We start from the raw sequence: 23,387 nt of genomic DNA on the forward strand, positions 1-23,387 counted from the left end.
TTCACCTTAGATATGTGACTGCTTGACAGTTGTTTTTGTTTTTGTTTTTTTATCTTTTGCAGGCTGCTGAGGGAAATTGAATGGATCAGAAGTAGGAGATGTTGGTCTCAAGGCATGAACCGGTGGTATTCTGAGGGTTCCAGGAATGGCACCTCATTATGGGACCACTTGCTTAAATTAAACTACCACAGTGCTCACAGTTCTAATACAGTGAGCTCTGCAATATGCATGAACACAGATAAGCTACAGAGAGCTAAAAGCATGGACTTGGCAGCTCATACAATTGCAGATAAATCAAAATGTGCTTCCGGAAAAGGGAAAAAGGTCTTGAGACCCATTATTTCCATTTCTATTGAGGAGAAGACCCCTTGGAAGACACAAAATAATCTTGAGCTATGGAATGGCCCAGAGAAAGAAGCTTCACTGAAAAAGCAGGATTATTCCTCTAAGATCTTATCTTTGGGTAAAATGGATGGTGTCGTTAAGTGTTCATGGCAAAGGATTTTGTCAGCTAAAGGCAAGAGTGAAAAAGGCCAAATCACCACAATTTACAGGCATCCCTTGGTAGTAGGGTCTTTTAATACAAATAATCCCTGGGAATCCATATCTGAGTTCATATCAGAAAAGTGGCTTTTTCATAGCCCAGACTACAGTTCAGTTTCCCAGAAGAGTTGTTTTGAGAGTAGACCTCAGTTTGAAACCAAATTGTTGAAGACCTCAAATGATACTAATAAAGTATAAAAATTATCATTGGATTTTTGCGTCTGTAATTTCTTTCTAGCTGTCTTTGTTTAGAACTCTTTGATGAGATATTTTCTCTTATAACTCTTAGAGGTGATGATAATCAAAGTCTAGGGTTTTGATTTTTTAGCTCTTTAAAATGTTGTAATAGATCTTAGCTAAAAAGAACAATTTTGATGTGATTCACATTTGTATGGTAGGTGAAGAATGTTGCTCTTACAAGATTCCGTGTCTAAAAATAGGCTAAAGCAGTGCTATTAAAGTTCTAATTGTGTTACAATTATGTTGCTATAGTTTATTTTGGATTTATGAATTGATTTTCCATGTAAAAAATTTATAATTGCTAGCACCAACACTTTTTTTTATGAAACATGAATAAGAAAAGAATAAACCAAAACCATAAAGTAAGTTTAATGTCCCAAAGCCTATGGGTTTGATATCTGTTTTAAACATATCAATAACCTCTCACCAGTGATTTGTTACCCATTAACTGTTGAGGTTACTTATTGGTTACCTCATCACCCAACTAAATCCTACATACTATGTTAGGAAGCCAAATGGGAGAATGGACTCAGCTGTATGACTTCAGGAAAATTAGTTCACTTCTCTTAGCCTCAGTTTCATTAAATATAAAATGGCAGAAATCCCAGCACCTGCTTTTCAGGATTGCCGAGAGGACTGCATTAGATAATGCACACAGCAAGCCTTTAATGAACAGTAGTTGTTCTCTGTAACGGTCTAACTCAGAGGCCACCTTGTTCCAGAAAGCATCCTCCCACGCCTCCAGCCCACAATTTAAACATAAGTGAACGCTTGGGTTGTTTTAAATCGTGTCCTATTTCACACACGGCAGGCAGTGTGGTCTCCCAGGCTGTGTGCAGCCTGGAGAGTTTCCCCTGCCCTCTACCGAACACCCTTCCCATCGGTAACCACAGTAACCGAGAGCTTGGGAAGTCCTCTACGTTCAATGATTCTCAGCCAGGTTCTGGGTGGGCCGCATCGGTCGTGCCTGCAGCAGCCAAATCGGCTTCAGCCACACAGAAATGTCGCATGCTGGGGTTACTGTTTGTTTTTGGCGGAACCACAATGCACAAGACAGGTGCAGCCTCTCAGATGTGAAGGAAGACAGGTGCACCGCCCCGGTGAGCGTGAGCAGGAGCCGGAGGAGCAGGATGGCAGTGTCCTGAGGGCCTCCCTCTCCAGCCAGGAATCCCTGGAGGGGCACTGTCCTTTTAGGCTCTGCAGTAGGCGGGGGCGGGGGAAGAAGATGACCTTCAAACACATCAGCCCACATATGGGACCTGGCCCAGTTGGTCCCTTACGGGAGGCACGGGAAAGATCTAAGCCTGGGGATCCAGGACTTCCCAGACCGGCCTCCGACCCCGTCTTTCACCCAGCAGAGCTCCGCCCCAACTCTTGTCCGGTAGGACTGGGCCCCGCCCCCGCCCCGCCCCCGCAGGACAGGCCCCGCCCCCGGTGGCCCCGCCCCCGAGGCGGCCAAAAGGGCGGGCCGCGCCGCCGCCACGTGCTCCGACGCAGGGAGCTGCCCGCCAGCGGGCCGAGCGCAGGCGGAGCCCTGGCGTCCTGCTCCCGGTGCCACTCGCAGCTGGGCGGCGGCAAGCATGGCCACGGCGGCTGCCGTGGCGGTGGCCCGTGGGGCCGGGGCGAGGGCGGCGGCGGCCCTGCGGGGCGGCTGCGGGAGTGTGGCCCGGGGGCGGCCGCGCGCGGGCCCCGCACGGCCCTTGTGCACAGCACCTGGGACGGCCCCGGACATGAAAGGCTACTTGTGGGAGCGCTACCGGGAGGCGAAGAGGAGCACGGACGGTGAGTGCGGCGGCGCGCGCAGAGCCTCCGGACCCAGGGGGCCCGTCGCAGGCGGTCGGCGGGGAAGCGGGCAGCCTCCGACCCGCGCCGGCCCCGCTGCTGACCTCTGGGGCACTCTAATCGTGACCCTCGGTCGCCCTCAGTCCCAGCTGCGGCGACATCTCCTCTGCAGTGCGATTCCGGGAAACGCGGAAAAATGCGCCTCCAGAAACTTTATAAATTTGCTTTCCCCTGTCGGGAAAGCAGTTTTATAAATTCTTGCGATTTTTAAGCAGAAATTCGCATCGGAAGCGCTTTGGTCTTCACGGGCATCGCTTGGGAGACAGCGGCCTCCACGCTCACCGTTAGGTATTGTTAGTAACCGGCAGTAATAATAGAAGCAGCCGGAGTCCGGCAGGCGGCGAGTTCCTCCGGAGCTGAGCTGCCAGGCAGGTGGCAGTGGCTGGAGTTGATTTTCCTTTTTTTTGGTTCTGTTTCTTGTGTGTGGTTTCGTTTTGTTTAGTTTTCTGCTGTGTTTGAAATAGGAGAGGTCCCAAGTTGACAGTGTTCTGAGTTGTCTACTAACCTAATTGAGGAGGGAGTTCCAGGGAGTGAGTCCTTAGTTGCCAGGTGAACATAAAATCAACTTGGTTCTGTGGTTAGTAAGGGAAATGGGCAGAGGCAGAAAGAGGCCTGGATAAATAACAGGGCCAGGCACACCGACTGTCTGCTTGAATTCTAATACCTAGAAGGGAATATTTGTGCCACATCCCCATCCTATAGATGGGAAAAGCAAGGCTCAAGTTTAAGGAACCTGGCCAAGGTCACACCTTGACCTGGGGTCTGTCTCCGCCCCTAATCCTCTGTCCTGTTTCCTGTGCTGCCCTACCTTCCTCTAGCAGCTGGCTGTTTGGGAGCTGGTGTAAAGGGCCAGTGATAAGTCATTGGTGCTGCTTCTTTCAAGGAAGATTTAGAATTGAAATACTTGTTTCAAATACTGTTGCTGGGAGTGAGGTGGGGTGAAGATAGCAAGTGGAGATAAGGAGACTATTTGGTGGGAGAGAACGTTTGGTAGGATCACATTTTCAGTCTTCTGGCCGGAAGTCAGTTTAATGAAAGAAAGCAAGGGGGTTCTTTTCACCAACTGGGATACTTTTCTGAGGGAACTCGAAAGAGGCTAGCAATGCAGACTTCTGTGAAATAGGGCTTTTTAGTTTTCCTTTGCTCAGAGTTAAAATGTGTACCGTTTTTTGAAGTAGTTGTGTGGTACGATGGAAAGAAGACTGGCTTTGCAGATGCGGGAAATGGCAGATCTTAGATGAAAGAAATATAGAACATCTCCCTCAGCTTTAAGACTTGAAAGACTTAAAAAAGTTTTTTTTTTTTTTTTTTAAAAAGGATTTTATTTATTTGAGAGAGAGAGAGAGAGCTTGCGGACATGGAAGGGGGTAAGGGCAGAGGGAAAATCAGGCTCCCCGCTGAGGAGGGAGTCGGATGTGGGGCTCAATCCCTGGTGTCTGGAATCATGACCTGAGTGGAAGGCAGACTCTCAACTGACTGAGCCACCCAGATGCCCCGCAAGACTTTTTTTAATTGAAATTTTTAATTACGATAATTGTATATTTACATGCAGTTGTAAAAATTAATACAGGGCGATCTGGGATACCCTTTACTCAGTTTCTCCCAGTGGTAACATTTTGCCAAACAATGATACATTATCTCAAGCAGTGTATTGATACTGACCCATTTCACAGATCTTAGAGTCCTCTATTTCTCCTTTACTTGTGTTTGCCTAGTTAGTTCTGTACAGTTTTATCGCATGTACATTCAAGCATCCAGCTCTACGGGCATGATACAGAATAAATCTTTACAAAGATCTCTCACATTAGCTTTAGAGCTATACCCCCGCTGCTTTGTGTAGTCTCTGGGGAATTATCTTCTCCATTTCAGAAGTGTTCTGTAGAAGGAATCATGGAATATGTGACCTTTTGGAATTGGCTTTTGAGACTGAGCATAATTCTCTGAAGAGCTGTCCGGGTGGTTATGTGTATTGTATAGCACGTTTTTTAATTGCTGAGTAGCGTTCCATGGAGGGCATGTACCACAGTTTAACCATTCTTTTTTGTTTTGTTTTTTTAAACTACGGTGAACCACTTAAATATACTTCAAACACTAAGGGATATCTGGATTGCTCCCCGTTTTTGACTATTATAAATCTGCTGTAAACATTTGTGTTTTGGTTTTTGTGTGAACACATGTTTTCATTTCTCTAAATGCCATTGTTCAGTTGCATGGTAATTGTACGTTTAGTTTGATAAGAACTTCAGGCCACGTGGTCGCCATTCTTCGTGAAGCTTCAGTTGCATCATCTATAAAATGGGGTGCGGGTAGTACCGCGTTACAGGGTTTGATGAGGAATGAATAAATCCATCCATGGTGTAGAAGGTGGGTGAGATGGTTGAAGTGTTGGGTGAGAAAGATGAGCATCGGGCCAGAGTTTGGGTTTTGGGGTGTGATAATCAGAGTGAAATTTGGGATATGACAGCTCGGAGCAGATTTTGGAGACTTAATTACCTCTGTGAGCTCAGGTGCAGGTTACTTTTCTCTCTGACCTCAGTCTCCTCACTAGTAACCTGGGATAATGTGGGGATTTTCAGCACGGGCTTAGTACCCAGCAGATGGACAGTAGTTAGTAGCTATTATTATTAGTTACTAAATAACTTACAGTTTCAGACAGATGCTTAGTGAGGGATGGCGAGGTGGGTTATTTAGCTCTAGGGTCTAGGTCCCTAGACCTAGAGGTCAGCTTGGGGGAGTGCTGAACTCTTGACCAAGACACCTGATCTCTCCAACTTCGGTGTCTCTCTCTGTAGAATGAGGCCACTGGACTAAAGACTGTGTAAGCCTTTTCAGGTGTTACGGGTCTGTGAAGCAGGTATTCCGGTTCCCTGTCCCCATCTTCATGCCCCCAGCACATACCCATGAGGTCCATGTCTCACCCCTGAGAACACAGGGACTTTCATTTGACTTTTCTTTCCTTTTTCACCCTGTCCGGGGCTGCAGCATCCCTACTGGCCCTTCCCGAAGACTGTAAGAGTATATACATGCCCTGCTTGCATGAGTTTGTTCAAGAATTTATTAAGCACTTAGCTGTGGACTTAAAGGCTGTTGATTCACAGACAGGCAGGTCCGAGAGTGAGGGGCCCGCAGTGGGTGAGTCCCTGCCTGCACCAGGTGTGGGACCGCTGTCACATGGATGGGGAGACTGGTGACAGATAAGTGACAGCCAGCTTGGGGGAAACAAGAGACCCCAAGGGCTTTGGCATTGAGCAAGTGGCTGTTCAGTACACAGGGGATGCGGAGAAATGCTAGGGTCTGATACCTGACCTGTGTCTGTAGGAATGAGAGGTCAGAAAAAATATCGATAATCAGACAAAAACATGTAGTTTTGTTTTTTTTTTTTTTCAATTTAGAAGAGAAGAAAAAGAATTGTTTTTTTCTCATTTTTGGTTATTGCTTTCTGGTCATTGGCTCTCTTGCCTAATCCAAACAATCTGCTCAGGTGTCTTCTCTTTGAAGGGTCTCCCAGAATGAAGCCTGTTCAGGGAAGAGATGAGTTTTAGTCCTTGTTTTACCCTTTCTCTCCTGCAACCCCCCCTCCATTTTAATTTTATTTTAATTTGTTTTTTTACATTTTTATTTCTTATTTTTTTAAGAGTGAGAGAGCACGTGCATGAGTGTGTGTGGGGGTGGGGGTGGAGGGCCAGAGGGAGCGAGGGAATCCCACGCAGGCTCCTTCCTGACATGAGGCTTAATCTCATGACCCTGAGATCATGACCTGAGCTGAAATAAAAGATGGATGCTTAATGCACGGAGACACCCACGTGCCCCAGCTCCATTTTTTAAAGGTTTTTTTTTTTAAAAAAATAAACTTTATTTTTTAGATTAATTTTAGATTTTGATTTCTCTAAATCACATCCCAGTTTCTCCTATAATTAACCTCTTGTATGACTAAGGTACATTTATCAGAATTAGTGAACCAATATCAGTACATTGTTTGTATGTATCAGTGTTAGCTAAAATCCCTATTTAATTCAGATTTCCCAAGTTTTTAACCTAATGTCCTTTCTGCTCCAGGATCGCTCCCAGAATAGCACACTACATTCAGTCCTCATGCTTCCTTGGGCTCCTCTTGGCTGTGATGGTTTCTCCAAGTGTCCCTGTGTTTGATTACCTTGACAGTTTTGAGGAGACACGGTCACATATTTTGTAGAATGTCCCTCATTTAGAATGTCTTCCTTTTTTTTTTTTTAACTTGAGAATTTTGGAAGTATAATATTTATGCATCCTGTGTCTGACATAGCTCAAAGAAAAGGGTCTTCATATATTTAGGAAAAGAAATATTGGTTTATAACCTCTAGCAGAAATTTCCTGGAGAACCATGGTTCTCAGCTGGAGTCAGGGATGGGGGGGCGCATTTGGCAATGTCTGGAGACCTGTTTGATTGCCACTGCTGGGAATCACAGCCCAGGGGGGTGCTGCTGACTTCTAATGTGTGGAGGTCCAGATGCTGCTAGATAGTCTGTAATGCACAGAACAGTCTGTAATGGACATTCGCAACAAAGAGTAATCCAGCCCCAAATGTCAGTAATGCCAAGTTTAGGAAACCTTGTCCTAAAATGGGGAATTCTAAGCAATCATGTGTGATGACAATTTAAAGGGATGGAGATTGTTGTGTTGGTCTGTCATTGCTCGTTATGCTGCACCTTATGCCCTTTTTCTTTGAACTGAATCCTTGACCTGCGGTGTGCGCTCACCAGGTAGCCTGCTCTGTCAGGTGCGCCTGGGCTGGGGGCGGGGGTGGTGCTCCAGTCGTGCATTCGGATGTCTAGTGCCTCCCCTTCCCCCGCGCCCGCCCCCCCCCCCCCCACTTTAGACATCATCTCAGAGCCTGGTCTGTTTAGAACGTTGGGCAGCTTAGCTGGGGCTGTGAAGGGTATTAACTTGTGGAAAAAAGTATGGAGATTAGTGTGAAGTGTTAGAAGCTTTTACAGGGTGTTGAAGGATTTATTCAGAGCTCTTGGTTGAGAGTGTTGGATTCTTATTCAGAACTGTATTTAGTGAGGACTATATGTAGGACAGTGATATAAGCTAAGTTGATAGAGAATAAACATAAAATGCAAACCCTTCCCTCAAGGAACTGCAGTGGGTTAAGGAAACACCTTAATGAGGTAATTTTAAGATGAGACCATGTTTCTTAGACTGTGTTCCACCATCTTCTGAGAAATGTGTTAAGGAAAGGTTGAAAATCTATGTTAAAAAAAGTGGTTTTTTTTTGCCTTTTTTTTGTTTTTTGTTTTTTTACAGGTAGGCTTATCAGATTCTTTTAAAATGCATGAATATCCGAAAAGGAGGATATAGGTGTAGCACTCCCCAAATAAATTTGACTGTGGAACCCCTTTTTGGAGATAATAGTTCAAAATAAATGTCCTAAGGATTATACTTGGGAGGTCCAAATAATAGGTATAACAAGATTATATGTATATTAATAACACCCAAAGATGCTTAATTGTACAACCTTATGCTGCTTCTTTGTAACAGGGATATAGAATAATAGAGTCAGGGTCTCTTTGACAATCTGGGGAAAGCTGTGTATTCTGTGTTTAGAAAAATATGCAGATTTGACGATTACACACAATGTAAGCACACATGGACTCTTTTGTGCATGGTTTCAGGCGGTTTCTGTAACATCTCAGCTTCATCTGGTGAGCCCAGCGGCCATTGAACCCTCTGTTACCTTAGGAGAGAGTGTGAAGGACCGCCATGGGTGGGAGGCTGATGGGAGAACTCAGCAGGGACTATTTTCTGGATTAAAATTTGCATATAAGATCAAGAAGCCTGACTGGAGCAATGACATGTTTTTGACCTGACTTTTACCTTTGAATGTTGAGATTTTCTGTAGCTGTTGTGGAGGTGGCGGGGTGATCCATCAGGAAAGCGTGGGGAGTTGCCATCTAGAATTCATTGTCCTTGTTCACCAGGGCATCCCGGGTAGCATGAAGAGGAAGCGAAAGAAGATAAAATGTAAAAAGATTAAATGATGCTTATGTTGCCAGCTTTTGAAGGAAAGTAGAATCTTGAAAACTTGTGTAGTTCTGCAACTGTGAGGCACACCAGAATCATCTGGGGGGCTTGTTTAAACATGGAGACTCTGAGGCCCTGGCTCTGGGGATTCTGATTCATCAGGAGCATGGGCCCAGCAAGCTTTATTTTTCCTGGGCTTAGAAACCAGTCTTTCGTTGAGCCCTTGAAGAAATGTGGAAGCACACATATCTTCTGTATTTTAGAGTTGTTCTTTTGGATTTTGGTTTCCAGCAATCAGGTAGACTGGATGGACAGTTTAAAAATCTCTTTTGTGTAGAATGTACACATGCTGGAAAAATGACAAAGAATATTCCTTGAATGTATAACTGACCTTCGAAAAACTGAAGTGAAATGGCAGGGACTAAAACCGAAGGGTGGTGAGCAGCCCTGAAGGTGTTGCGGGAGCATTTGTTGGGTTTTATTAGCTGTGCCTGCTGAAGGGGACACAGACACACACACACACTCTGTCTCTGTCTGTCTGTCTTTCTCTGTTTCTCTGTCTGTCCGTCTTTGTCTGTGTGTCTTCTCTCTGAATCTCTTATAACTCCAGACCCACAAAGAGCTGCCTTCCATGCAGGAAGACAATAGGGAAACTTGTCTGTCTTGGTCTCTGCTCTACATATTCCCCTGTGGGTGAGAGGCTGTGGAAGTCTCCCTGTGACCCTGTAATCACAGGCTAGTTCTCACATGGGTTTGGGTTTGAATTTAGTCTGCTTGCCTGGTCTGGTTATCTCAAAGTGAGAAGTTAACTAAAAGTGGTCCCAAGGTGATCATGGCTGGGATTCTTGACAGAAGCAAATATAATCTCCCCCTGTGTGGCTCGACCTTCAACCTGGGCCCAAATGGAGAGCAAAGATATTGATAGACATGTGAGGAAATCCAATAAATATTGGCATTTTAGAAATCAGTTCAAAAGGGAGCAGAAGAGCGAGGTAAAAGAAACGGAAAAAGCAGGAGGTGTAAAATGTGGTGGTGGAAGTCTTTCCAGATACATCAGTTATCACGACAGACTCCCATCAAAAGATGGATTGTCAGTTCAGATATAAGACAAAATCTACCCGCACGCTGTTGGAAGAGATTCACCCCAAAACAAAGACGTAAAAGGTTGGAATTAATGAGAAAGGAGATTTCGGGCAAATGCCAACTAAAGAAACCCAGCAGGTGTTAATATCAAACAAATACTGAAATGACACTGAAAGAAAATAATGTTTACTGTAGGGAGAGCTGCAAACTATAGTTCATGGGCCAGATCTTGCTTGCTATTTTTGTATATTAAATTTCACTGGAACATAGCCACACCCATTCATTTCTGTATTTGGGGGGGGGGGGGCTCCTTCTGTGCTATGACGCCAGAGTTGAGTAATTGCGACAGAATGTATGGTCCGTGGACAAAGCTCAGAATCTTTGCAGGCAGCGTATGTTGTCTCCTGAACAAGAGCTGACTCTCACAGAAACAATCCAGAGAATGTCCATATAAAAAAAAAGACAACAAACAAGTTACAGTTGCAGTTGTGTGCCACTTTTTAAAGGTTTGAAAACACATGAAAGATACTATAGATCACATACAGGGATACACATGTATGTGCTAAAAGTCTAAAATGTAGGAGAATGAATGACACCAGAGTCAGGGTAGTGGTCACCTCTTTGGTGGGAGGAGAATGCAGGTGAAGATTTAAGAGGTTTATTTCCTAAACTGGATGGTGGGAATTATAGGTTGTTTTTTTTTTTTTTTTTGTATTTATCTTTATACCTTTCTGTGTGTCTTAAACATCTCAAGATGTATTCTTTAAACATCTTCTTTTGTCTAGGTATATGATATTGATGATCCTATGACCATAAGAAAAAGTAGCAAAAAAAGATTTCAGGGAGAAACATGCCACATAATAATTTTCACATTTCAGGTAGGAAAGAAATTCCTAAAATAGGGAGAGAACCAGAGGCCCCCTTAGAAGTCATAGACTCCAGTCCTTTGCTGGGAAAATGGAATCCCTTTTTCCATGGCTCTTATTGGTGGCCATCTGGCATCTGCTTGAATTTGCCATATGAGCACAAGGCTGCCAATTTTATTTTAGATGGCTTGAGTCACAGAGAGTAATTCTAATTCCTCTCCCATATGCTGGCTGTTTAAATGGCGATCATGCATCATCACTGCCCCTCCCCTTTGACTTCATTACTTTGGAAGCTCACCTTTGCATTCAGTTGGATTGTTGATAGCTCTTGGAAAGTGAACCCTTCGGTACTGAGGACAGGAAGTTGCTTGTAGTCCGACTGGCTCAGAGCGAGGGGCACTGCCAGCCCTGCCCTGCTGGGCCTGGTACTTCTGTGGGAACACCTAGAATCCAAGGCTGGGTTCATTTTCATGTGAAATTTCCTTTCCATCAGGTCCTGACTTTGTCATTTCCTATACTGACATGATGCATTTTAGATGAGGATAAAAGAGGGGAAAAAAGCCTCTCCTCCAATTTTGTTTTTAAAGATTTTATTTATTTTTTGACAGAGAGAGGGAGTGAGAGAGAGAGAGAGAGCACAAGGGGGGTGGGCAGAGGGAGAGGAGAAGCAGACTCCCTGCTGTGCAGGGATCCCGATTCGGGGCTCCATCCCAGGACCCTGAGATCAGGATCTGGGCTGAAGGCAGACGCTTAATGGACTGAGCCAGCCGCTACTTTCCTCCAGAACTTCTTTGTGGGCCTGTCATACATTATTAGCAAGTGCTTAGGAGAAAAAAGGTAGTATTTTCTTTTTCTTTTATTTTTTAAGTTAGATACTGCATGTTTTAGTCAAGTGAGAAAGAGAGGCTAGCTGACTAATCAGCTGAGTAGGAGATTTTTGTACTTCTGTGGGTTGGTCCTTACCTTTGGGAAACCCATCTTTTTCAGTTTACTAGGGTTTTGAGGAACTGTTTTATATATACATATATGTATATACTTAAAGATTTTATTTTTTTATTTGACAGAGAGAGAGATCACAAAGAGGCAGAGAGGCAGGCAGAGAGAGAGAGAGGGAGCGCAGACTCCCTGTTGAGCAGAGAGCCTGATGTGGGGCGGAATAGTAGGACCCTGAGATCATGACCCGCACCAAAAGCAGAGACTTAACCCACTGAGCCACCCAGGTACCTCAGAACTGTTCTATATTAAGTGTATTTGTAAGATACATAAGCCTGATTAAAATTTTAATTTCATTAGAGACGTTAAGTCTCTAAGATGTAACTCTGGTGATTACATTGGGCTCATCAGGAATGTTGCTTTTGTTCCCTTTTGGGTAGGAACACCTACTTGAGAAACATGATTACTGTCAGTGTCCGAGTGTTGTCGGAGTGTCTGTTTTCTTTAACAGTAGTTTTTGAGTATCTTCTGTGTGCTGGTTACTGTAACTGTAGCAATGGGCAAGGCAGGCGTAGCCTGAGTAGCAGTTTTCCAGCGTTTTGCTCACAGGACTCCTTAATACCCTTAAAATTCTTGAAGATCCCAGAATTTTCCGGTTTATATAGATTATACCGATAGTGACTGTATTAGAAATTTTAAAATGAGAGACTTAAAACATAGGTATTCCCCACTTCATTTAAAATAATAATAAATCTGTTAGCTGCTAGTGTAAATGACACACTTTTTGAAAGGTGACTATTTTCTGAAATCAAAGAACTTGAGAAGAATGTCTTGGTTTCACGTTTTTGTAAATTTCTGCAATGTCTCAATTAACAGAGATGTCTGGAGTCTCAGATCTGATTCTGTGTTCAGACCACTGAGACATGAGACCTCATATAGCCTCTCACTGTCAATTGGTGAGGGAATAAGAGTGAAAGAGGCAAATAATCTCTCTATTAAATTCTTAAATACTTCTTTGATACATTGCTGCAAATGTAGTGACTTAAAAACTACACAGATCACTTACAGTTTTGGAGGTCACAAGTCTGAAATGGTTCTCCCCGCGGTAACATCAAGGTGTTGGCAGGACTCTGTTTCTTTCTGGAAGCTCTAGTGGAGAATGTTTTCTTGCCTTTTCCAGTTTCTAAAAGCTTCCTGCATTCTTTGGTTCATAGCCCCTTTCATTTTCAAAGCCAGCAATTTAGAAATGCAGTTGGAGCCTTTTCCACATCACATCACTCTGATGCTGAATCTTCTGCCTTCCTTTTCTACACTTAACCTTTGTACGTAGGGCCCCCCAGGTAAACTAGCTTAATCTCTGTCTTAAAGTCAGCTATTTAACATCTGCAACCTTAATTCCCCTCTGCCATGTAAAGGTAACATACTCACACATTCTAGAAATTAGGATGTGGATGTCCTAACCCACGGTATTCTGCCTGTCACCTTTAAGCAGTATTATAAAAAGAGTTTGACCCTCAGAGATCCCATGAAAAGAGTCTGAGGACGTGGTTTCTGGGATTTTGCCAGTCTAGAGAAAATATTAGTTGGATGGATGAGGAAAGGAGAGGGGACAGACATTGATGGAGCACCTGCTGTGTGCTATGGCCTCTGCCAGGCATTCGACCCACATTTGATTGTTTGATAACTGTGCCAGCTGAACTTACTTAACTTTCCAGCCTTTTTCTCCCCTGCAAATGGGGTAGCAGTGTTTTCCTTAGGATGATCTCGTGACCGGCCGTCAAGACAACAAGAAGTACCCACTGGACGGTATGTGGAAGGCATTGATAATTACTCCTTTTTTATGTCCTTCATACTTTAATGAAAATTCTTGATAGCTTGCCTAGTGTTTGACCTTTTGATATGGCCAAATTTTCTAAGAAGTTTCTCCCATGAAACACACGGACTTTTCTTTTGAGCAGTTAAGTTTTGTTTTTGTTTTGTTGAAGTAGGCTCCACCCTCGGTGAGGGACTTGAACTCATGACCCTGAGCTAGAGAGTCATGTGCTCTCCCACTGAGCCAGCCAGGTGCCCCTAAGTTTGTTTCTTATTAAATGACTTCAGATGAGGTGTAATTGGATTTCAGATGTAATCACATGTGGTTTTATTTTTGGAACCTTAGGAAGCAGGATGGATTTCTACAGAGCAGTCAAAATTACAGATATTATTTACAGAATAATACGTGGTTTTAACTTTTGGTAGGAGTACTGTAAATGTCACGCATTGTTAATTATTCAGATGAGTAATAGTATTTGTCATGGATTGCTGTTCCTGGAGTTGATGCAAAGTGTCTGAAGTAAAGGAAGAATGACAACTGCTTTTTAGATTTGTAGGTAAAAATGACTTCTGGGATGCCACCTCCTCTGGAGAGGGTAGCTGTGCCAAGTTTCTTCTCTACTTGTCATCTTGCCATTTCTTGGCCTCCTCGCTGCCTGTTGTCGTTCAGCACAGAGTTATTTACTTACTCACAGTCCCTGCGTGGTTCTCTGTGCGGTGTCTGGCACATAGTAGGTGCACAGGAAGTGCTTACTGAAAAAATTCCTTGGGAAAACCAGTTTACCAAAATCCAGTGTGCCATGTGATCTCATTTATAGAAAAGGCAAACAAATCTGGTCAAAAGCAGAACAGCAGTTGCCGGGGGGTGGTCAGTGGTCGAGGGGGGAGGGTGGGTGGGTGGAATTCAGAGGAACGTGAGGAAATGTTTGGGGATATTAGATACACTTATTATCTTTATTGGGATGATGGCTTCGTAGGTGAATACGTATGTCAGACCTCATCAAACGGTGTCCTTTATGTGTGATTTCTTATATGTCATTGCACCTCAATAAAGCTATCTGGTAAAGACAAAGAAATAAAAGAAGGACTCTGGGTTAGACTGGCTTGAAGGAAGGTTTCTCCCGTAGGAGTGGAACAGCGTGACGCAGGGTGAATCTGGTGTTCTAACCTGGACCTCCAGGTGTGGCTGGAGGGGTTACTGCAGGGTCCCAGAAGAACGCAGGATTTGTGTGTTTCGAGGTGAGGAAGGGTCATTTCTTATCTAAGGGTTGGGTTGTGCTGGGCAGGTAACCCTATAATGTTCACTCTGTAGTGAAAAAGATATCTAGATCACTTGGTACTTTGTCTTTGCATCTATTGGACTACTGGAGAAGTAAAGGGCTTTATAGTCGAATGGCTTTTGGAGAAACTGGAGGTCCTGGAGATGATATTTTCTGGCTAACAATAGTTGGATTCAGATCTCTAAGGTCTAATAGTAGTGCTGCTTTGAATCATCTATCTCAGTCACGTTGTTCGCTCTACGCTTACTTCCCTTACTGTAACTAATTAGTAGAGAGGCTGTCGAGTGGTCACAACCATGTCAAATCATATTTGTTGGCATGAACCATAACATTCTAAATGTTAATGTGAAATTTGCCTTATGGTCACATTGTTCCTGACACGTCGATTGCGTTAGGACAGATTCACATTTTTCAGACAGGTGTCAAGAGAACTGGCTGTCTTTGCCCAAGCCTTGCTGACACAAGGAAGTTGCAACTTGACACAAGTGAAGTTTGCTAAGATAAAATCCTCTAAGGTAATTGTCTTTTTCTTATCATTGTCCTTGGCAATTGCAACTGAGAAGTTTAGTCTTTATAATATGATCATAGAACTTTAAGCTCACTTGCTGTGGAGATGGTGGAGGACATGTAAGTATGGCTTCAACTTAGACACAGAAAATTCCTCTTCTTTTTTTCATGTATTTTTAATCAATCCATACACCTACTTTAAAAAAAAGAATTATTCATTTTAGAAAGAAAAGAGTGCACGCATGAATGGGGGGAGGGGCAAAAGGAGAGGGAGAGAGAATCTCAAGTAGACTGCCTGCTGAGCTCGGAGCCCAGTGTGGGGCTCAGTCTCGTGACCCTGAGATCATGACCTGAGCCAAAACCAAAGTTGTATGCTTAACTGACTGAACCACTCAGGTGCCCCTATATATGTATATATATATATATGTTTTTTTTTTTAAATTTTATTTTTTCAGTGTTCCAAGATTCATTGTTTATGTACCACACCCAGTGCTCCATGCAATACGTACCCTTCTTAATACCCACCACTAAACTCACCTATCCCCTCACTCCTCTCCCCTCCAAAACCCTTAGTTTGTTTCTCAGAGTCCACATTCTCTTGTGCCTTGTCTCCCCCTCAGATTTCCCCCAACTCCCTTCTCCTCTCCATCTCCCCATGTCCTCCGTGTTATTTCTTATGCTCAACAAGTAAGTGAAACCATATGATAATTGACTCTCTCTGCTTGGCTATTTCACTCAGCATAATCTCCGCCAGTCCGGTCCATGTTGATACAAAAGTTGGGTATTCATCCTTTCTGATGGAGGTGTAATACTCCATTGGTATATGGACCATATCTTCTTTATCCATTCGTCCATTGAAGAGCATCTTGGTTCTTTCCACAATTTGGCGACTGTGGCCATTGCTGCTATGAGCATTGGGGTACATACAGATGGCTCTTCTTTTTACTACATCAGCGTCTTTGGGCATTCCCACCAGCAGTGTAAGAGGGTTCCCTTTCTCCACATCCTCTCCAACACTTGTTTACTGTCTTATTAATTTTGGCCATTCTAACTGGTGAAGGTGGTATCTCAATGTGGTTTTGATTTGAATCTCCCTGATGGCTAATGATGATGAATATTTTTTTCATGTATCTGTTAGCCATTTGTGTGTCTTCTTTGGAGAAGTGTCTGTTCATGTCTTCTGCCCATTTTTTTTTTTTTTTTTTGTTTATTTTCAGCGTAACAGTGTTCATTGTTTTTGCACCACACCCAGTGCTCCATGCAGTACGTGCCCTCCCTATTACCCACCACCTGGTTCCTCAACCCCCCCCCCCCCTTCAAAACCCTCTGGTTGTTTTTCAGAGTCCATAGTCTCTCATGGTTCATCTCCCCTTCCAGTTTCCCTCAACTCCCTCTCCCCATGTCCACCGTGTTCTTTGTTATGCTCCACAAATAAGTGAGACCATATGATACTTGACTCTCTCTGCTTGACTTATTTCACTTAGCATAATCTCTTCCAGTCCCGTCCATGTTGCTACAAAAGTTTTTCTGCCCATTTTTTGACATGATTATCTGGTTTTTTGAGTGTTGAGTTTGAGGAGTTCTTTATAGATCTTGGAAATCAGCCTTTTGTAGTGTCATTTGCAAATATCTTCTCCCATTCCATGGGTTGCGTCTTTGTTTTCTTGTCTGTTTCCTTTGCTGTGCAGAAGCTTTTGATCTTGATGAAGTCCCAAAAGTTCATTTTCTCTTTTGTTTCCTTTGCCTTTGGAGACATGTCTTGAAAGAAGTTGCTGTGGCTGATGTCAAAGAGGTTACTGCCTATGTTCTCTTCTAGGATTTTGATAGATTCCTGCCTCATGTTGAGTTCTTTATCCCTTTTGAGTTTATCTTTGTGTATGGTGTATGAGATTGGTCAAGTTTCATTCTTCTATACATAGCTGTCCGATTTTCCCAGCACTATTTATTGAAGAGACTCTCTTTTTTCCACTGGATATTTTTTCCTGCTTTGTCAAAGATTATTTGACCATAGAGTTGTGGGTCCATATCTGGGCTCTCTACTCTGTTCCACTGGTCTGTGTGTCTGTTTTTGTGCCACTTATGTATATATATATATTTATTTTTTTAAAGATTTTTATTTTATTTTATTTATTGATTTTTATTTTTTTTATTTTTATTTTTATTTTTTTAGATTTTTATTTTATTTGACAGAGGGAGAGAGATCACAAGTGGGCAGAGCAGCAGGCAGAGAGAGAGGGGGAAGCAGGCTCCCCGCTGAGCAGAGAGCCCGACGCGGGGCTCGATCCCAGGACCCTGGGACCATGACCTGAGCCGAAGACAGAGGCTTAACACACTGAGCCACCCAGGCGCCCCTAGATAACAAGTTTAGAAGCAAAGAATGCTTCTTCCGTGAAATTTCCTTACAAATCCAGACATTTTCCTGACTGGACTCATTGGTTCCCTTTGGCCGAAGGGAAATCACAATGATGATTGGCCAGAAGGGGTCCTAAGTCTTCTCCGAATGAATTAATGTTGGCCCGGGAATTCAGGTGCTCTTGTTGGGTCTGGACCCAGGCCTGGGTCATGTGCTCTCCTCCTGGGGGCAGGAATAGAACCTTACTGAGGCTGTACGGTCTGGATGTTGGGGAGCAGTGGTTTCCCAGAGTCGGGCAGTGTACTGGAGGAATAGTAGGTGTGTTAGTCAGCTTAGGCTACGTTATGCTGCAGTGACCAGCAGCACTGAAGTCTCTGTGGCTCACTAGAAACTGCTATAACCAGATTCTTTCTCATTCATGCCAAGTATGCTGGGGCCTCCGGTGGCTCTGAGAGTTGCCATCCATGTTCTAGCTCAGGGTGGCTGCCCTGGGACCAGGCTCTCGTCTGAGCTTTGGCCGGAGTCACAGAGCTGTCTCTCCATTTCTCTGTACTAACTGCGTAGTCTTGCTGTCGTCATCCATTAGGTACAACAAGAATTCACTTTCTAAAGTGGTTCGCACTCTTGTTTCTGTTGGGGGAGAAGCACCTCACTGATTAGTCAAGGGCCCTTCTTCGATTTATACTTTCGAGTCTACAGTTTAGACAGACTGTTTGTCTCTTTGTGAGTGTTTGGCATTCTTTCCTTTGCCTTGTAATTATTCGTGTTTGTTCTTAGCACCTTTTTGAAGTGGTTTTATGGAGCATTGAAATCCCTTTTAAGCGTCCCTTAGTCCTCATGTTTATTTTGAGTGATGACATTAAAATCCCAACTTTTCGGTGGTGACGTTCACGTGATTAATACGCCTTGGGCTCTCACCCCTGTGGGAAATTCCCGGGCAGCACTGGGGATGTGCTGTTAGCGATCTTCCCTTGGAGCAGTGTTCCTTGAGGATTTTACTTACGCTTCTCAGGGTGTGGGAAGGGAGCGAGACTATTGCCAACACTATTCTACATAAACTTCTAATTTCAGCAGACTGTTAAAACTTTCCATGAGAAGATCATCTGTGAAAGCAGAGCTGTTGGTCACTCTGTAAGCAGTCCTGCTTCCCTTACTTCATCTGGATGGGGATGCTGTGTGGTCATGTTCAGAAAATAACATCCTGCTCCCGGGGCCCATTGATTATGTAAGGTCAGGACACCTGTGGTGGCTGATGCCACAGGCTTGGAGCTACGAGCCTCTCCCTTCTCCAGAACTAGTCTGGTGAACTGTCTGCCTTCAAGTTTTTTAAAATGCTACTGTCTTGTTTACTGTCCTCCTATGTGTCTTCTTTGCCAAAGAAAAAGAAAGCCAAAGTAATCATCTCATTGATGTCAACAAAAGAAACTAATGAAACAGAATTGTCGGTGCATCCTTTTTTTAAAAAATTTTTAAATTTTTTTTATAAACATATAATGTATTATTAGCCCCAGGGGTACAGGTCTCTGAATCACAAGGTTCACACACTTCACAGCACTCACCATAGCACACACCCTCCCCAATGTCCATAACCCTACCACCCTCTCCTTACCCCCCTTCCCCTGGTCCCCTTCAGTTTGTTTTGTGAGATTAAGAGTCTCTTATGGTTTGTCTCCCTCCTGATCCCATCTTGTTTCATTTATTCTTTTCCTACCCCCCAAGCCCCCCACATTGCATCTCCACTTCCTCATATCAGGGAGATCATATGATAGTTCTTTCTCCGATTGACTTATTTTGCTAAGCATAATACCCTCTAGTTCCATCCACGTCGTTCCAAATGGCAAGATTTCATTTCTTTTGATGGCTGCATAGTATTCCATTGTATATATAGACCACATCTTCTTTATCCATTCATCTGTTGATGGACCTCTAGGTTCTTTCCATAGTTTGGCTATTGTGGACATTGCTGCTATAAACATTCCAGGGCACATGCCCCTTCGGATCACTACGTTTGTATCTTTAGGGTAAGTACCCAGTAGTGCAATTGCTGGGTCATAGGGTAGCTCTATTTTCAACTTTCTGAGGAACCTCCATGCTGTTTTCCAGAGTGGTTGCACCAGCTTGCATTCCCACCAACAGCGTAGGAGGGTCGTTGGTGCGTTTTAACTGTTCGGATTTCCAGCAGACTCTGCCCTATCTAGGTTGTTTGGGGGAGGGGAGAGAAATATGTGCATGCATTTATCAAGTCATTCATTTATTCCTACATTTGCCTTCCTTGGCCTGGGTGTTCTGTGGGGGGATGTAAAGGCTAGTTTTAAGTTAGTTTAATACCACAACTTACCTTGTTGCCATGAATAGGCTTCAGGGGAGTCAGCCTCCCTGAAATTGTCTGCAAAATATGGAAGGGCATTTTTCTGGGGAGAGGATTCTAGAGCTTGGGTTAGGTTCTCAAAGAGATCTAAGGCTTCAAGCTGCAAGGAGCCTTCTCATATGCGCAGAATGCCTTGTTGTGGACCTCTTTGTGGCTGATGTAGCTCCTGATGGGGGCTGTCAACCCTGCGAAAACAGGACCTGTTGAGTATTTCATGTGGCTGCTTAGGCTGGAAGCAGGTAATGCAGGCCATTCCTAGCCGGGAAGAAGTGAGCGGAAGGGGATGGGGAGCAGGAGAGTCCCATAATGCTTGTAGAGTCCCATAATCTTGGAGAAGAGCGTTAGGGGCACAGCTTCTGGAGCCAGACTTGCCAGATTTAAGTCTCAGATCTGCCATTTAGTAGTTGTGTGTATTTCAGCAAATTATGTAATTTCTGTGTGTCTCAGATGTCCTCATATATCAAACTGGGATAATACAGTATTTGCATCATCAGGCTGCTGTACAGATTAAGTGAGAGAATACAGAGCTCTAGGAGAGCATGTAGCACGTTGTAGGTGTGTAATAAATGTTAGCTCCAGTAATGGAGACTGGAAGTTGTCCTTAGTCATGGACAGTTGGACTTGTGTGTGCCAAAAAGTCACTGTGTCTCCCCAAAAAGTCACCTGCTTTCAGCATTTGCACTTATGAGCTGTTCCAAGTAAATTTTTGGTGTACAAATGTCAAAGGATGAAAGAATACAGTCAGATATCCTTCTGGTAAAATAGAGTGGTCAGTGTTCTTGTCACAAAATGTTGCCTGATGAGGTTCTTGCCTTGAGGACTAACTGAATGCAAGTATGGTATTTCCTTTCCATCTTTGGAAATGTACTGTACAGGCTTTAATCCTGATTGCATCGAGGACGTGGTGGCTGAAGACCCGTGGTCCAAGATGTTGCCTCTCTGATCAGTTCGTCCAGCCTCATCAGGCTTCAGGGGGCGGCTGTCCTTCGCATTCCTCTTCTGGTTCCTCTAATTACTGGGAGATGTCTCCCTCTGTAGTTTTATTTTTTGTCCTTATAGGTGAGAGATGAAAAATTACAAATTCTTCACTGTATTCCATGAAAGTAAAAACAAAACAAAACAAAACTGCAAAGATGGGGTCTTCAGACTTTTTTTTTTTATACCTTCCTGAAAATGGTGTGGTACTTTGGGCTGTGCACTGAGGAAACGGAAGGATGAGGTAGCGGTGATCAATTTCACTGTTGCACCTGTCTGTGGGGATATAGAATACAGTCATGATGGAATGTCATACGGGAAGAGCACACGGAGCCATGTGTACACTGAGAGGCCAGCTGTGTAAAATGTATTTGTAAACAGTGTTGCAGCCAGTACGTTAATGGTCCCCCCCCCCCCCCGGGTGAGGCGATGTTGTGTGATACCTAAATGTAATCATCTAGATGTTTCTCAGTGTCTGAAATCTGTAACTAGCATGTATGTTTTTTTTTAATGGAATATTTTATTTGGTTTATTTATTTTACATTATATGCCAGTCACTATTTTTTTTTTTCCAGTGTAACAGTATTTATTGTTTTTGCACGACACCCAGTGCTCCATGCAGTACGTGCCCTCCCTATTACTCACCACCTGGGTCCCCCCAACCTCCCACCCCCTGCCCCTTCAAAACCCTCAGGTTGTTTTTCAGAGTCCATAGTCTCTCATGGTTCCCCTCCCCTTCCAATTTCCCTCAACTTCCTTCTCCTCTCCGTCTCCCCATGTCCTCCATGTTATTTGTTATGCTCCACAGTATGATTTTTTAAAGCAAAGATATCGTTTTGTGATATTGAAGCAGAGATTCCTTTTTAGTCAGTTTCACAGAGATACTGTTTACATACTGTACCAGTCACCCACTTAAGGTCTCCCATTCCCGACCTTTCGGTATATTCACGACGCCCTTCAGCCCGTGCTCATCATCAGTTTGAGAACGTTGTCCTCACCCCAGGGGGAGGTGCTGTATGCATTTACCGTCTCTCCATTTCTCCCCACACCCTCCCGCCCCCGGCGACCACTGATCTGCCTTCTGCCTCTCTGGATTTGTCTGTTCTGGACATTTCAGACAAACGGCCTCAGGCCACATGCCGGCCCTTGTGGCTGGCTTCTCTCGCGTAAGGTGGTCAAGGTAAAGCTAATCTGCTTGCACCTTGAGGACTCCTAGGAATCCTGCTAACCCTGACTTTTATCTCAGGATAAAAATACATTGTTTTTTTTTACTTCCAGACTTGGTTCCTTCAATTATGAACAACTTGTTGAATCCAGATGCCATTTTCTCGAACAATGAGATGAGCCTGTCGGATATTGAAATCTATGGCTTCGATTATGATTATACCTTGGTGTTTTATTCCAAGCACCTGCACACGCTGATATTTAATGCTGCTCGGGACCTTCTCATCAATGAACACCGGGTAAGAGCTCAGGGATACTGCGGGCTTCCTCCTCTTTCCTTTAGACTTTGAAGAACAGCGTTGAGCGGACCTGGCCTTGTGCCCGGGATTCAGACGTCACTTAGTAAAGTGTTGTTAAATGGATGGGTAGATTTTGTTCCATTCCAGGTGACTCTATCTGGAAGATTTTGTTTAGCTACTTTTTTGAGGTATGGTTGACCCACAAAAAGCTGTCTGTACTTAATGCATATAACTTGATGAGCTTGGGGATGTGCGTATGCATGAAACCATCACCACCATCAAGATCATAAACTGTCACCTCCCAGAGTTTCCTCCTGCCCCCTTCATTATTATTGCTATTTGTGTGTGTGTGTGTGTGTGGTAAAGAACAGTTAATGTAAGGTCTACCCTCTCAGCAGTTTGTTAATACAATATTGTTTGCTGTGGGTGCTGTGCTGTGTAATAGATCTCCAGAACTTGTTTATTACACAGAACTGGAAATTTGTACTTGAAGATAGTTTTTTTTTAAAAGATTTTATTTATTCATCTGAGAGAGAGAATGAACATGAGCAAGGGGAGTGGTGGGGGGTGGTGGTGCGGGGAGGGCAAGCAGACTCCCTGCTGGGGCTCGATCCCAGGACCCCGGGATCATGACCTGATCTGAAGGCAGACGCTTAACCGGCTAAGCCACCCAGGCACTCCTGGAAGATAGTTGGTTTTTTTTTTTTTTTTTTTTTAAATCTTTAGATGTCTCTTTGACAAAAGACTCTCAAGTTAGGTGTTCGTGGAGATGGGCTACGGACTTCGTGTTCTCATTTCTCCCTGAGCAGTGACGCAGTTTCTCCCAGAGCTGATGAACTTGGCAGCCCGTTGAGTTCTGGTTAGAAGAAATCCCTCAAAATCATTCCTGACTTGACTTGTTCTTATGTATAGGACATAATGTCTTCTGACATTCAAGAAGACTTGAATGTCTTCTGCTGCATAGTATTGTTAAGGGCTTATAGTAAGGAGGGAAAAAGGAAACATGCAGAACCCGACATGCTTTCCCGTAGTGAAGTTTGAGTTCACGCTTCAGGAGCCAGGATGAGACATCCTCAGGGGCCACCTGGAGTAGTGCCCTTTGAGAACCCCATAGCACCC

At 43.9% G+C, this 23,387-nt stretch overlaps 2 protein-coding genes across 3 annotated transcripts in view; both read left to right on the forward strand.

Annotated features, from left to right (window-relative positions):
- LOC123946567 (putative tetratricopeptide repeat protein 41) overlaps window positions 1–972 on the forward strand; it is a 75,756-nt gene extending 74,784 nt beyond the window's left edge. The window contains 1 exon segment of the mRNA XM_046011992.1: window positions 63–972. Coding sequence (XP_045867948.1) covers window positions 63–741 — 679 coding nt within the window. The 3' untranslated portion in view covers window positions 742–972.
- A 1,332-nt stretch (window positions 973–2,304) lies between these two features.
- The window catches only part of NT5DC3 (5'-nucleotidase domain containing 3), a 54,129-nt gene continuing 33,046 nt past the window's right edge, over window positions 2,305–23,387 (forward strand). Inside the window, exons 1-2 of one of the 2 annotated variants that reach the window (XM_046013367.1) lie at window positions 2,305–2,565; window positions 22,084–22,268. In XM_046013367.1, the coding sequence (XP_045869323.1) occupies window positions 2,364–2,565; window positions 22,084–22,268 (387 nt within the window). In that variant the 5' untranslated portion in view covers window positions 2,305–2,363. Of the gene's footprint in view, window positions 2,566–15,027; window positions 15,118–22,083; window positions 22,269–23,387 lie in introns of those variants that run through there. The other variant, XM_046013368.1, reaches the window with a different exon arrangement.

The sequence above is a fragment of the Meles meles genome, chromosome 7 (genome assembly GCF_922984935.1).
Source record: "Meles meles chromosome 7, mMelMel3.1 paternal haplotype, whole genome shotgun sequence".
Classification (NCBI taxonomy): Eukaryota; Metazoa; Chordata; class Mammalia; order Carnivora; family Mustelidae; genus Meles; species Meles meles.